This window comes from Orcinus orca, chromosome 21 (assembly GCF_937001465.1).
Source record: "Orcinus orca chromosome 21, mOrcOrc1.1, whole genome shotgun sequence".
Lineage (NCBI taxonomy): Eukaryota > Metazoa > Chordata > Mammalia > Artiodactyla > Delphinidae > Orcinus > Orcinus orca.
Genome location: NC_064579.1, coordinates 28886845 through 28903010, shown reverse-complemented (window position 1 = coordinate 28903010; position 16166 = coordinate 28886845). Strand labels below are relative to the sequence as shown.

The 16166-nt window shown below is 40.3% G+C and overlaps 1 protein-coding gene across 5 annotated transcripts in view; it reads right to left on the bottom strand.

The window, feature by feature from the left end:
• Positions 1-15888, bottom strand: part of AGPAT5 (1-acylglycerol-3-phosphate O-acyltransferase 5) — a 63100-nt gene extending 47212 nt beyond the window's left edge. For 4 of the 5 annotated variants that reach the window (XM_033407788.2, XM_033407790.2, XM_033407789.2 and 1 more), the window contains exons 1-2: positions 15302-15888; positions 10440-10592 (exon numbers count right to left, since the gene is read on the bottom strand). In XM_033407788.2, the coding sequence (XP_033263679.1) occupies positions 10440-10592; positions 15302-15520 (372 nt within the window). In that variant the 5' untranslated portion in view covers positions 15521-15888. The remainder of the gene's footprint in view (positions 1-10439; positions 10593-15301) is intronic. The other variant, XM_004280913.3, reaches the window with a different exon arrangement.
• Between the last annotated feature and the right edge of the window lie 278 nt (positions 15889-16166).

Below are 16166 nucleotides of genomic sequence, written 5' to 3'. Positions count from 1 at the left end.
CCCCACTGCCCACAGCCCACAGGGGCCTTTTCCAGCCCTGTGGGTCCTGCGCATTGACCCCGCCCACCACCCAAAGCTTGCCCCTGCTTAGGCCCTGCCCTCCACAGCCAAGGCCTCCCCCCGCTCCCTTTTTTTCTTTTCCCTCCTCCTCTTTTTTACTATTGTGGTACTAATGTACCTTCCGGTTGTTGATTCAGCTATATTTTTATTTTTATATTCTTCCTAACATACCTGTTAGTTTCCTAGTCTAATTTTACTTTTTACTTTGCTATTTTTTTATTGTTTTTTTTGTTTTTTGGGTTTTTTTGCTGCCTCAGATGCCTTGCGGGATCTTGGTTCACGAGTCCCTTGTCGGACCAGAGCTCCTGCAGTGGGAGCTCCGAGTCTGAACCACTGGACTAACAGAGAACCTCAGACGCCAGGGAATATTCATCAGAGTAAGGTCTCATGGAGGTCCTCATCTCAGCACCAAGACCCAGCCCTACCCAACAGTCTACAAACCCCAGTGTAGGAAACCTCAGGCCAAACAACCAGTAAGACAGAAACACAGCCCCACTCATTAAAAAAAAAAAAAGAGAGAGATGGCAAAAAAAAATATGTCACAGATGAAGGAGCAGGGTAAAAACCTACAAGACCAAATAAATGAAGAGGAAATAGGCAATCTACATGAAAAAGAATTCAGAGTAATGATAGTAAAGATGATCCAGAATCTCTGAAACAGAATGGAGGCATGGATTGAGAAAATATAAGAAATGTTTAACAAAGATCTAGAAGAACTAAAGAACAAAAAAACAGATATGAAGAACACAATAACTGAAATGAAAAATACACTAGAAAGAATCAATAACAGAATAACTGAAACAGAAGACAAATAAGCGAGCTGGAAGACAGAATGGTGGAAATAACTGCCGAGGAGCAGAATAAAGAAAAAAGAATGAAAAGAATTGAGGACAGTCTCAGAGACCCATGGGACAACACTAAATGTGCCAACATTTGAATTATAGGGGTCCCAGAAGAAGAATAGAAAAAGAAACGATCTGAGAAAATATTTGAAGACACTATAGTTGAAAACGTCCCTAACGTGGGAAAGGAAATAGTCACCCAAGGCCAGGAAGCACAGAGAGTCCCATACAGGATAAACCCTAGGAAAAACACACCAAGACACATATTAATCAAAATAACAAAAATTAAATTCCAAGAAAAAATATTAAAAGCAGCAAGGGAAAGACAAAAAATACCATACAAAGGAATCCCCATAAGGTTATCAGCTGATTTTTCAGTGAAAACTCTGCAGGCCAGAAGGGAGTGGCAGGATACACTTAAGGTGATGAAAGAGAAAAACCTACAACCAAGATTACTCTACCCAGCAAGGATCTCATTCATATTCGATGCAGGAGTCAAAAGCTTTTCAGACAAGCAAAAACTAAGAGAATTCAGCACCACCAAACCAGCTTTACAAGAAATGCTAAAGAAACTTCTCTAAGCCGGGAAACACAAGAGAAGAAAAAGACCTACAAAAACAAACCCAAAACAACTAAGAAAATGGTAATAGGAACACACATATCGATAATAACCTTGAATGTAAATGGACTAAATGCCCCAACCAAAAGACACAGACTGGCTGAATGGTTACAAAAACAAGACCCATCTATATGCTGTGTACAAGAGACCCACTTCAGACCTAGGGACACATACAGACTGAAAGTGAGGGGATGGAAAAAGATATTCCATGCAAATGGAAATCAAAAGAAAGCTGGAGTAGCAATAGTCATATCAGATAAAACAGACTTTATAATAAAGACTGTTACAAGAGGTAAGGAGGGACACTATATAATGATCAAAGGATCAACCCAAGAAGAAGATATAACAATTATAAATGTTTATGCACCCAACATAGGAGCACCTCAATACATAAGGCGAATGCTAACAACCATGAAAGAAGAAATCGACAGTAACACAATAATAGTAGGGGACTTTAACACCCCACTTACACCAACGGACAGATCATCCAAACAGAAAATAAATAAAGAAACACAAGCTTTAAATGACACAATAGACCAGATAGATCTAATTGATATTTATAGAACATTCCACCCAAAAGTGGCAGAATACACTTTCTTCTCAAGTGCACATGGAACATTCTCCAGGATAGATCACATCCTGGGTCATAAATCAAGCCTTAGAAAATTTAAGAAAATTGAAATCATATCAAGCATCTTTTCTGACCACAATGCTATGAGACTGGAAATCAGTTTACAGGAAAAAAAACTGTAAAAAACCACAAATACATGGAGGCTAAACAGTGCACTACTAAATAACCAAGAGATCACTGAAGAAATCAAAGAAGAAATTAAAAAATACATAGAAACAAATGACAACGAAACCACGACAACCCAAAACTGATGGGACACAGCAAAAGCAGTTCTAAGAGGGAAGTTTATAGCAATACAATCTCACCTCAAGAAACAAGAAAAGTCTCAAAGAAACAATCTAACCCTACATTTAAAACAACTAGAAAAAGAAGAACAAAGAAAACCCAAAGTCAATAGAAGGAAAGAAATCATAAAGATCAGAGCAGCAATAAATGAAATAGAAATGAAGAAAACAATAGCAAAGATCAATAAAAGCTGGTTATTTGAGAAGATAAAGCCAGACTCATCAAGAAAAAAGGGAGACGACGCAAATCAATCAAATTAGAAATGAAAACGGAGAAATCACACTTGACACTGCAGAAATACAAAGGATTATACGAGACTGCTACAAACAACTATATACCAATAAAATGGACAACCATGAAGAAATGCACAAATTCTTGGAAAGGCACAACTTTCCAAGACTGAACCAGGAAGAATTAGAAAATATAAACAGACCTATCACAAGTAATGAAACCGTAATTAAAAATCTTCCAACAAACAGAAGTCCAGGACCAGATGGCTTCACAGGTGAATTCTATCAAACACTTAGAGAAGAGCTAACACCTATCCTTCTCAAACTCTCCCAAAAAATAGCAAAGGGAGAAACACTCCCAAATTCATTCTACGAAGCCACCATCACCCTGCTACCAAAACCAGAAAAAGATATCACAAAAAAAGAAAATTATAGACCAATATCACTGATGAACATAGATGCAAAAATCCTGAACAAAATACTAGCAAACAGAATCCAACAGCACACTGTAAGGATCATACACCATGATCAAGTGGGATTTATCCCAGGGATGCAAGGATTCTTCAATATATGCAAATCAATCAATGTGATACACCATATTAACAAATCAAGGAATAAAAACCATATGATCATCTCAATAGATGCAGAAAAAACTTCTGACAAAATTCAACACCCATTTATGAAACAAACTCTCCAGAAAATGGGCATAGAGGGAACCTACCTCAACATAATAAAGGCCATATATGACAAACCCACAGGAAGCATCATACTCAATGGTGAAAAACTGAAAGCATTTCCACTAAGATCAGGAACAAGACAAGGATGTCCACTCTCACCACTCTTATTCAACATAGTTTTGGAAGTCCTAGCCACAGCAATCAGAGAAGAAAAAGAAATAAAAGGAATACAAATTGGAAAAGAAGAAGTAAAACTGTACTGTTTGCCTATGACATGATACTATACATAGAGAATCCTAAAGATACCACCAGAAAACTACTAGAACTAATCAATGAATTTGGTAAGGCTGCAGGATACGAAATTAATGCACAGAAATCTCTAGCATTCCTATACACCAACAACGAAAAATCAGAAGGAGAAATTAAGGAAACACTCCCATTTACCACTGCAACAAAAAGAATAAAATACCTAGGAATAAACCTGCCTAAGGAGGCGAAAGACTTGTACTCAGAAAACTATAAAACACTGATGAAAGAAATCAAAGATGACATAAACATGGAAAAGATGGAAAAATTTATCATGCTCTTGGATTGGAAGAATCAATATCGTGAAAATGACTATACTAACCAAAGCAATATACAGGTTCAATGCAATCCCCATCAAACTATCAATGGCATTCTTCACAGAATTAGAACAAAAAATTTAACAATTCGTATGGAAACACAAAAGACCCCGAATAGCCAAAGCAATTTTGAGAAAGAAAAAGGGAGCTAGAGGAATCAGGTTCCCCAACTTCAAACTATATCAGAAAGCTACAGCAATCAAGACAGTACAGTACTAGCACAAAAACAGAAATACAGATCAGTGGTACAGGATAGAATGGCCAGAGATAAACCCACGCACATATGGGCACCTAATTTACGACAAAGGAGGCAAGAACATACAGTGGAGAAAAGACAGCCTCTTCAATAAGTGGTTCTGGGAAAACTGGACAGCTACATGTCAAAGAATGAAATTAGAACACTACCTAACACCATACACAAACGTAAACTCCAAATGGATTAAAGACTTAAATGTAAGACCAGACACTATAAAACTTTTAGAGGAAAACACTCTGACATAAACCACAGCAAGATCTTCTTTGACCCACCTCCTAGAGTAGGAAATAAAAACAAAAATAAACAAATGGGACTTAATTAAACTTAAAAGCTCTTGTACAGCAAAGGAAACCATAAACAAGACAAAAAGACAACCTTCAGAATGGGAGAAAACATTTGCAAATGAAACAACAAAGGATTAATCTCCAAAATATACAAACAGCTCATGGAGCTCAATATCAAAAAAACAAACAATCCAGTTAAAAAATGGGCGGAAGATCAACATCACTAATTATTAGAGAAATGCAAGTCAAGACTACAATGAGGTATCACCTCACATCAGTCAGAATGGCCATTGTCAAAAAATCTAGAAACAATAAATGACGGAAAGGGTGTGGTGAAAAGGGAACCCTCTTGCACTGTTGGTGGGAATGTAAACTGATACAGCCACTATGGAGAACAGTATGGAGGTTCCTTAAAAAACTAAAAGTAGAACTACCATATGACCCAGCAATCCCACTACTGGGCATACACCCTGGGAAAACCATAATTCAAAAAGAGTCATGTACCACAATGTTCACTGCAGCTCTATTTACAATAGCCCGGACATGGAACCAACCTAAGTGTCCATTGACAGATGAATGGATAAAGAAGATGTGGCACATATATACAATGGAATATTACTCAGCCATAAAAAGAAACGAAATTGAGTTATTTGTAGTGAGGTGGATGGACCCGGAGTCTGTCATACAGAGTGAAGTAAGTCAGAAAGAGAAAACAAATACCCTATGCTAACATATATATATGGAATGTAAGAAAAAAAAATGTCATGAAGAACCTAGGGGTAAGACAGGAATAAAGAGGTAGACATAGAGAATGGACTTGAGGACACGGGGAGGGAGGGCGAAGCTGGGGAGAAGCGAGAGTAGCATGGACACATATACACTACCGAATGTAAAATAGTTGGCTGGTGGGAAGCAGCAGTATAGCTCAGGGAGATCAGCTCGGTGCTTTGTGATGACCTATGCGGGTGGGAAACGGAGAATGGGAGGGAGGCTCAAGAGGGAGGGGATATGGGGACATGTGTGTGCATATGGCTGATTCGCTTTGTTGTGCAACAGAAACCAACACAGCAATTATACTCCAATAAAGATCTATTTTTTAAAAAATTTAAATAATGGGCATGTCTCACAAGATTTACAGTGTCAATCATACAGAAAACATAGCACTGCAAACTTTATCTCCTATAAAACCCAATATATCCCACTTTAAAATAAAACAAGCATGTTGAGGGTGAAAAGGAAACCACAAAAATAAGCACAGTCATCTAATGTCATGACAAACAATTCCCAACAGTGAATATAATCAGTACATGCATTGCCACCAGAACAACGTCTGGCCGCTATCTGGTCCAGCTCTCTGATTTCACGCTTTAGCAGGCTGAGGCACAGAACCCCCAAGTTGCCTTGTTCAGTGACCCATGATCAGTTAATGGGCACCACCAGTTTAAGATGCCACACCTCCACTACTTGGGCTTAGTCCATATACTATATACCAAGCTGGCCTTAAAATGCCACCGTTTTCCACTTTGTTTACAGACACAAACATGAACTGAAAAGCTTTGCAGGAAAGCCATCTCTGCAATCCCTGTAAAACTCACTAATTTGCCCCATCCCTAAATGGCTTCCAAACAATCGACATTTTCTATATTTAGCTTATCTCAGTAACAAAGTTAAACATGCCCAGTGTTTAAAAATAGATCTTCAGTGGTTATCTAGAGAAAGTAAGATAAGTAATGAATTCTGGTGGGCAAAACAGATGGGCGAAATGTGAAAGGAACAAAATCTTAATTCCTAGCCATTGAAGGGAAAATAATAAATACATAGTTCATACTTACTAAAGTTTATTTTTCAGTATGCATCTCACTGAAATAAAAGCTATTTCCAATTAAGATGCAAAAGAAGATGGTAAGCCTCTGACATAACATAATTTAGGATCTCAAAGTAGATATTTGGATTGATTGCCTCTTGTTTCTTTTTTATTTGTCATTATCACTTGTTTGGAATTCAACAGAAATAAAAAGTTACAAAGAATAACCCTTCATATTTAAAAATTTACAAGCTCTAAAAGCAAAGTAAATGAAATGATGAACTGCAAATCTTATTGCAATAGACGCAAATTATTAAGTACTTCAAATAAATGTTGATTATCCAAAGAAAGGAATGCATGGTTACAATGTTTATGTACCACATATATGCAGTTTTTAAGGCCCTTCACTTAATTTATTTCCGAGGCTTCAATGAAAAAGCATTTCACTCCAACTTAAAATTATCAAACTTCTTCTGTTCATTGAAGTGAAAAGGTTATTTGCTTTTAAATTTACTAACATGGAGGGCAAGTAAAAGTTTTCATTTAAGAGTACAGATTCTCAAAATACTTAATAAGACAGTTACTACTATCTTACTAACAAGTATATAATTAATAAGATAACTGTAGTGTTTTCTGAATTTAAAATTTAATAATAACTTACAAAATGCCCCTACAAATAAATTCTTAAACGACTCTCTGATTACCTAAAAGCCCCCTGCGCTCTCTCATTGTAGTCATCTTAGATCAGCTTTTCCGCTTGTTTACCTCCTCACGAAGCCCCCCTGCCTTCTAACCCAGACCTCAGAATTAATCTCTCCCCCTTTTGCATTACAACGAACCCAGTCACGCTGTGCATCCTTATTTCCAACTCACATCACATCCCCCTCAAGGCCCACAGCCTCCTCAGGGGCAAGGACTGCATCCTTGTTCGACCCAGAGCCCAGCACTCAAATGCTTTTCAACACATGTTCACTGAATCAAGAAGCTGCACGTTTATTTTTCACAAGTGGATAAGCTAAACCTCATTTTCAACAGTAAAGAGGCGGGGAATAAACAAATACTTTAAATGCACCAGTGACGTTTTAAAGGCACCATTCTGTGAATCTTCTAGTACATGTATTTCAAATTACAATCACTTTCTGGCAGGTAATTTGTTCCTTCGAACAAGCCATGTGAAAAACACGGCTTTTTGGTTCTTCCTCATTCTCTAAGTAATTTTAAGTCATCATAATTGTTCAAGTTGGGGGTCCTCCATTTTTAAAACACTCATGTAAAGTCCCTCTAGAGGAAAATAACAATGTTCTCTCTTCATTTTATTAATTCAGTAAAAATGCTCTTTGAATGATTATCTTCATTGCGACTGACACACTAGTTACAATGCTGCTTTAGTCAAACAAGCTTGTCTATCTTGGACAAAGCGCCTTTCAGAAGACTTGGATTTAAATGTAGACACTCTCCTCTCATGGGGCTCGCCTCTTCACCTTGTTTTTAATTTGCTCCCATGATCTGATAAGCTCCCTCTTTTGTATCCTGAAGAGGTGGTAAAATGGACTCTGCAGTAACCACGTGTCTAACGCGGTGGACTATCTAAGCAACACCGCCTTGGGCACATAAGGCACAGCACTCTTCCTCTTCAAAAAAAGAAAAAAAAATTGAGATATTATTTACCTCAATAATATTCGTTTCCTTTCCACATGCACATTGAAATTTTTTTAAAAAAAACTTCTTTCACTGTCCTTAGATACAGATGATGCTGTAGAAGGGGATCAGAACACGCCGCCCCAAAACATGCCACTTTGACATGAGGATTATTTTGAGCTGAGGGCAACTGAGAAGAGCACACACAGCTCTCTGCCCTCCCCTTTTCCGCCTAAAGGAGGCCTAAACTTCACTTTGTAACAGTGACATCAAAAACACTCGTAAAGCTTTTCCTTCCTAGAGGACCTGGAAGATCAGAGACAGCACGGAGATGAGTCAGCAAGCTTTACTTAACAGTCCTTATCTACCATACATTTCCTAGGGACCTTCCCACAATGTACCAGCCCTAGGAGCCCAAACCCACCTTTCCTGCACCTAGCTGTGCCTCCACAGGTTACTGCCTTGCGCTGACTCTAACCGCCTCTTTTAGTTTCCCCTTCTTTTCTGAGAGGGGCCAGTAAAAACCCTAGCGTGTAAAATATTAAACTACATGTAAAGTATCAACGCCCGTTAAATCTGTGTGCCTCTTCTCCTGCGGATCTGGCCTTGTCAGTTTGATCTGCGGGCCCAGCTACAGACAGCTCTATCTCCTCTATGCACAGCACACCAGTCACTAAGGGCCCGGGCAGAAACCCTGGGTTTAAACTGAGCCTCGGACCTGAGCACTAGCCCATCCCCTCACCAACTACGTGAACTGCAGCAGAAGTCCCTAACCTCCCCATGCCTATTTTTCCTTACCTGTAGAGTGAATGTAATAATGGTAACTACTCACCACAGGTGTGGTGAGGTAAACAAGACCATGTAAGCTACCTGCCACAACTCCTGGATCATAGGAACTGTCCCCCAAAATGTTAGCTGTTGCTCTTATTATTATCCAACAAAGTCAGATTGTTTACTCAAAATCGTGTTAAATGATGAATGGATAGGAGAAACATCTATATAATTTCTCTTCCTTAAAAAAAGGTCTCTGATTACATACAAATGCAGCCATAAAGAAATGCAGCATAAATAAGTTTGCAGATATAATTTACACTCTATGACGTTTATAATTATTTGAAATGATTTTTAAATGTATTTCTGTGCCAATGAAATACATCATTTCAAGATCAAGTACAAGACTTCTACTGTAATACACACAAAACTATGGTCTTTTTCTGCCCAATTTGAAACCTTTCCCTGAATAGGAAAAGTATGACACCCCTCCGAAACAATGTTAAAATATAAACATAGTCATTTGTCTAATAATCAGTACACAAAAATAATTATTATGCAACATTTAAATGGAACCATACAAATCACAAACTTCCTTTTATACATTCGTCATATCTGTCTCTCTGTATTGTCCTCATTTACAGGGCGTGTTTTTCCTGAGCATCTATGATGTCACTGAGCTCAGCAGTTTCACATATTATCTCATTTAGTCTTCACAAAATAACATGACAATAAGTATTCCATTTAAGAATGAGAATGCTGAGTTGAAAAGTTGATTTATTCAAGCTGACAGAGAATAGCAAAGAACTAGGAATTACACCCAGGTTTCTCACCCCAGAACCAAAAATCTTTTGACTACAACAAAATTATTACCTGCAAAAATTCCAAATAAAAAATGTCAAATGAGGCTTCCCATAAATTAGAAGCTTATGCAATTCTTTCACTTTGAACGTTAACCACAAGGAGATAAGAAACTCGAGAAAAACTGACATAAAATACTTTCCTACAGAAAAATACAAATTAAGAATGAGAGCAAAGCAACACGTAAGCACACGAAGAGCTGGCATTCAGTGCATCGCATCTAACGTGGAAGAATCATTTCCTTATATTCACACACCTCCCTCAGTTAAGCAACCACTTGCATTCAGTTGTAGTACTCCTGTATTTCCTCAGCTCTTTGCTCATTTTGTCATTTCGTAACATCTCATTATACCTTCAGTTAAAAAAAAAAAGGGCACTTCCCTGGTGGTGCAATGGTTAAGACTCAGCGCTCCCAATGCAGGGGGCCCGGGTTCGATCCCTGGCTAGGGAACTAGATCTCACATGCATGCCGCAACTAAGGAGCCCATGTGCCGCAACTAAGGAGCCCGCGAGCCACAACTAAAGGAGCCCACGAGCCGCAACTAAGACCTGGCACAACCAAATAAATAAATAAATAAATATATTTTTAAAAACTGACCTCTTTCTAACTGCTAAACTGTGCGCTGAGCGTAGAGACTAATTTATCAATGGAAATGCTAGTGCCTCACATGTGGTTAGCACTTAACATAACTCCCCTTTCCAGGTACCACCCGCCTCATTTCTTTCTGCCTCCAACTATCAGTTACACTTACACACACATACAGCCCTCTAAATCCCCATGCAACACTGCTTATTTGGGGTTTTCACTGCTAGACCATGCAAAGAAGCAGAGGAAACAAAGCTTACAGAATTGCTTACCTTTAAAACTTGCAAAAAGTACAGGTTTTTACTGACAAGTAAACAAAGCCTTCTTTGCATTGCTAGCTGTTCCAGAATCCCCTCTTTTATAAGCTCTCTGACCTTATTCTCAGTCTTACTTCTGTGGGTGGAGTGCATGTTTTCTCCCCCCATCTATTAAGTAAAGAAAGCAAATTGACTCAGTCCACCTGTTGACCCTGTTAGATCAAAACTTGTCAACTAGAGGGCCATTCAAGAGCCCCCATGCCTTAAAAGTGAGATTCTCATCCACATTTCCACAGAAACACAGACCACTGTTCCCCTGCAGAGTGCTCTGCCCTTTTGTTAAAAGGGAACAATCAAGGCAAGTCACTCTCCACTTTATTGCCACCTCCGTGGGGCTACAATCTTGTAAAGGGGATAACATATATATTAAAATAAGCTAATGCTATGTTAATATGACATATAAGTGATCCTGACATGGAGATGGGGTGAGATCATGACAGATGAGGAAAAGCTGCCCGAGTTGGAAGGAAGTGTACAGAGGAGTCCAAAAGCACATTCTTGAGAATGCACTGGTAATTTAGGGGAGGGACTGGTGAGGAAGCAGTAGTTGGGCTACAGTGAAATCAGTGAATGGGAAAGCTGGCCAGGGAAGAATTCAGACAGCCTTGAATGCCATGCTTAGGAGTATTCATCTTCATTCAGTTATCAGTTGAGAACCTCTTTTCCCTTAACACACCATGCTACTCCTGCTTGAAGTAAAAACTCACAGAGGTTCATAACAATTGATATGGCTTCTTGAATAACCCAGCAGAGTCACATTCCCTTTGCAGCACAAAGCTAATAAACACAAAAACTCTACTTTCAGTATTATCCTCTACTGTAACTGTTTGCCAGTTACAGTAGAAGGCACTCCTAGAAGGCACACCTTGAGAGTGGGGCTGTTCTCTCAACAAATATAACCACACCACCTAGCAAAGCATCTTTGGAAAATGGACCCTGAAGCTAGACTGCCTTGGACTAAATCCTGGCTTGACCATTACAAGTCCGGGTGCCTTAGTTGTCTAATCTGTAAAATGGGAAAAATAGCACCTATCTGGTAAGGATGAGATGACTCACATAAGACAACAGTACCTGGCACACAGTCAGTGCTCACTAAATGCTAGGTGTGTTGCTAACACAATCCTCTCCTTTCCACTCCGTATCCAATTACAAAGCCCCATCAGCTACCTTAAAATACTTCTGGGATTTTTTCCATTCTCTCCATGCCCACTCTTTCCACGACTCTGACCATAATCTCTCACCTAGATTACTACAATACTTCCCAAACTGGCCCTTTTCAGAGCTCAATGCATATGTTACTTGCTCAGGGACATTTCCCCAAACCCCCAACCTCTACCCACTAGGTTAACAAAGTCACAGAATACAGTGCATTTTAACTTTCTTCTTATATTTCGTGTCCCACTAGAATGTGAGTTCCATGAGGGCAGGGACCCTGTCTATGTTTTTCTTCATTCCATCCCATATAGTCCAGCACAGGACCTGGAATTCAGGGCACACTCCAATATCAGATGAATGAATAAAGAGCGGGTTCTGAGACATTACTACTTAGTTTTGGATCGTCTAACTACTAATATTAACCTCTGTTTAAAAAACCATAATAAAAAAACCATAATGAGAAAATATCAAAGGAAAAATTAACTTATAATTCCATTTAAGAAGAGCCCACTCTCAGTGTATTCAGTTCTACAAAATTAGACAAATTTACGAAAGAGGGAAAGTAAATTGTGTATAGAGAGTCATATTTTCTTTTGCTTTCTATAACAATGGCACAGAGGTGTCCCCATAGGTTATGGTATATTTGGTGTTACTATAAAACCCATCCAAGAAGTTAATTTAATGGAGAAGGAGTCTTCCCACAATTCATACATTTATATAAAAGCCCTTGGCAGAAATCCAAAGTTACACACCAAACTGTTGCAGGCCTAGGAAAGGTGTGTGTAGGTAAGGGGAACTTTAACTTTCTCAATATATTTTTGCAGTGTTTGAATATTTTATTGTACCTGTGACTCATAACAGAAAAATAAGGTATTTTAAAAAATCTTGCACAAATGCAAACTAAAATAACTGTCTTGCGCAGTCCAGGATTTATATTTATAGAAAGTATAGAAACAAGGTTCTAATTACATTTCTCTAAGAGTTTCTTATAAGTCTATTCCCTGGCCAGACTTAAATTGTGTTAGACTAGAATCACATTTGATTGAGAAATGTTTAATTTCCTCTTAAAGGTTTGTGTCATTCTACTTAAGCAAACCCAGAAGCACATCCAGATCTCCCTGGCTCTGTTACTCCCAGTTAAACTGTAGGAAGGTCTTTAAAGGTCTTAACATGAATGATAAATAAACAGAGAAAAAAAAATTAAGGACACAAGCAACAATTTATATTCTATCTAGAACTACTGATATTTGAGAAGAATCTGGGCAACATTTTAGCAGAAATGCAGAAAGAATCCAGACTTGAAAAAAAAAGGTGTTGGACTTGTGAGGTCCCTTCTCTGATTCTAAATAAACATGTTTCATTCAAATACAACAGTTTAGCTGCTTTTTCAACAAGATACAAAATACAAATTTAATTCATTAAGAGTTTAGGACTATTTTTGAGGACACAGTGCTACCAAAAGAAAGAACTAGTTATAAATGGCCTCTAGACATGAAGGCCTTGAGGGTTTCTGAGGAAACTGAAACAATCTTTCAAGTAAATGTATAAATTATTAGAGAAGTTAAGGGTATTCTAACTGAACACATTATATATATAAAACGTTAAAATCTTAGACTTAAATTCTATGTTTTTCTTCCAGTGTTATTTGAACTAATTTATACTTGAAGCAGGTCAGCTGAAAAACTAAATTTATTTTATATCAAATTTTACTTTTGATTGTTATAATGTATCATGTTAGCATTTGGGGAAGTGGGGATTAGCAGACAGAGCCATTAGTGTAAAATATATTTTAAAGTACTGATTTCAGCAGGAAGAAAATGGTGACTAAAATATTTAGAGGGTGTTAATGACGAGGCATGTTGCATATGCCTAGAAATAAATATCACTAGATATTTTGGCCTGCAAATATCAATGATCAGTTTTTGGTGTATTCCAGTAGAAGGAGGGGAAAGAGCAACAAAAAAAATTTTTTTAATAAAGAAAAATGAATTCTGACATTTAGAAGATTATAACTGAATACTGGTTCTTCATGTATTTATAAAAGGATGTCTGATGGCCCTCAATTATAATTCAAAATTTTATTTCACGCAGGTTGATCATCATCAGATTAAACTTTTTAAAAACCATGTGCTGAGAACTCAAACAATAAATTGGAGGTCTATACGGAACAAATATAAGGTAAGATATACAATTTGAGAAATACTGTGAAATTTTACAGTCATTTTTTTAAAATAAGAAACTCGCTAAACACAAATTACTTCAATGGTATATGTTACATTGCATGGGACATATTATATGCTTTTAACGAAAATTTTAAAACCCGCCATAGGTAGAATTACTTTTCTAAGAGGTAAATGACTGTCGTATATTCTGATCCTGTATCCTAGCCCAGGCCAGTTGTCATATGATGTGAAATTGAATACTTATCATGATAAAACCATACATTTAGACAAACGTGGTGAGGTAAGAACAGAGTGGGGAAATGACTGGTCTGAATTAGTGAAAATTTTAAATGTGGCCCATTGAAAAAGTCAATTATCAGGAAACCAGTATCTGGAAAAGCGATCTTTCTTTCTTTCCTAGGAAACACTTATAGATACTGATTTAAACACAGTCCCTGGCTTCTAGTTCCCTTCCCCCAAACCTCCAACTGGGGCAAACGCATAGAGTCATCAGGAATCAACAGCAATGCAACTATAAATTCAAAATGGTAGCTGGTGGACAAAAGGCTGAAAGCAGCTGCTCTAGGGGGAAAAAAGAAAGACAAAAAGACAAAATAATGCCACCCCATTCACTCCAACCCATCCCCACCAAGAAAAGAAAAGAAGAGGACTAACTGAATATAAGGAAAACCAAGAATTAAGCTCTCTTTTTTTTTTTCAAATTGGGGAACAGAAGGAAAACACAACTGTTATTCCTGTGTAAGAGACTTCAAATAATTAAATGGAGTTAAAAGGGCCTTCTACTTTTGTTTGTTTTACAAATTTAATCTACAAATCCAATCTCTACAGAGAAAAAATAACAGAAAGTAAGCAAACAAAAGATTAGCCACACATGTAAGCCTAGTCAAAGTTGGCAAGAATTTTATCTCCGGTAAGGCTTCTACAGTAACAAATGGATTAATTTCCTTGCCCAGCTTTCACTTGTACTGCGGAAGAATGCAAAACAAAGTTGTACTTCTCGCCCAAACAGTGACACCAATCTGTTTCAAGAAAAGGTGTCCGATTTTTAAAAGCGCACTGTTGAGTTCAACCATTACCATCTTCTTAGACCAAACGCCAGAAGCTGTCAACTGCTTGCCCTATTTAAACGTTCATCTGCACCTACTTCTCCCAGCAAGACAGGCAGTTGCAAGAGAGGGGGAGGACGGGCGGTGGATCCTGCTTGGGGCCGCAGAGCAGCGTTACCGCAGCTACCTAGTAATCCTGGAGTACCCGCAAGGAAGCACCTGGCCAAACCCTAAGCGAGAACGTGAAACTGCCCCCACGGTGGGAGGACGGCGTAATGGCACGTGTTCCCGGGGCCGGATCTGCCCGCCACGGCGGGGCGAGCCTACACTAGCTGGACGGACGCTGGGTGGGTGGCAGCTGGGGGATGCGCCTGCGACCCCCCAGGGCCCCAGACGCAGGGAGGGGCTGCAGGTGCGGCGGGCGGGGCCTCACCTGCACGCCGGTGCAGTTCTCGAAGAAGAAGAGCACCATGCTCTGATAGATGCAGTAGAGCCGGTCGTCCACCGCCTGGTAGAAGCGCGAGGGCAGGAAGGCGGAGAGCAGCCGCCAGGCCCCCCAGGCCAGCACGTAGGTGGGAGCCGTGCCCAGGAGCACGGCGGCCGGCAGCACGCAGCACATCGAGTACATGTGGAGCACCAGGGACAGCAGCATCTTCCCGGCTCCGCACGAGGAAGGCTCCGCCGGCTCTTCCCCGCCCCGCCGCCGCCGGCCGCCCGGCGGCCCTCAGTCGGCGGCCAATCACCGGGCTGGGCCGGGCCCCGCCGCCGCCGCCCCCTCACCTCGCCGGGCCGCCGGCCGCCCCTGAGACGCCCAGCCCGCGCCGGATCCGGCCTCCGCCCCCAGCCGCATGGGCCGCGCCGCCGCTGGACGGTGGGCGGGCTGGCGAATGAGGGGCCCGGCGCGCTGCTCCAGGCCACGGGGCAAGAGGAAGACGCGGCCCTCGGGGGGTCGAGAGCTCAGGATCACTCACACCCCATGACCCTCGCCCGTCACCCTATGCCCCTACCGGGGGCGGGGCTCCGCGCCAACAACACGACTCCTGATTGGCCGCCCGTTACCATAGTCCCCCTTCGCGGGCGGGGCTCAGCGGCAAGAACTCGTCTCCCGATTGGTCGAGTCGTGCTGACAGTCGACACGCAACTGCCGCCCGGACGCGTGGACTGCCCGCTCTGGCTACTGCGCATGCTCCAAAGCTTGCCCTCCCCCCCAGCCCCTCCCCAAAGGGAAGCGGCGACTTCCGGGCGGAGCGGGTTGAAGGTGGGTGTCGGCCGAGGAGGGGCCCGGGCGGCCTTGTGCC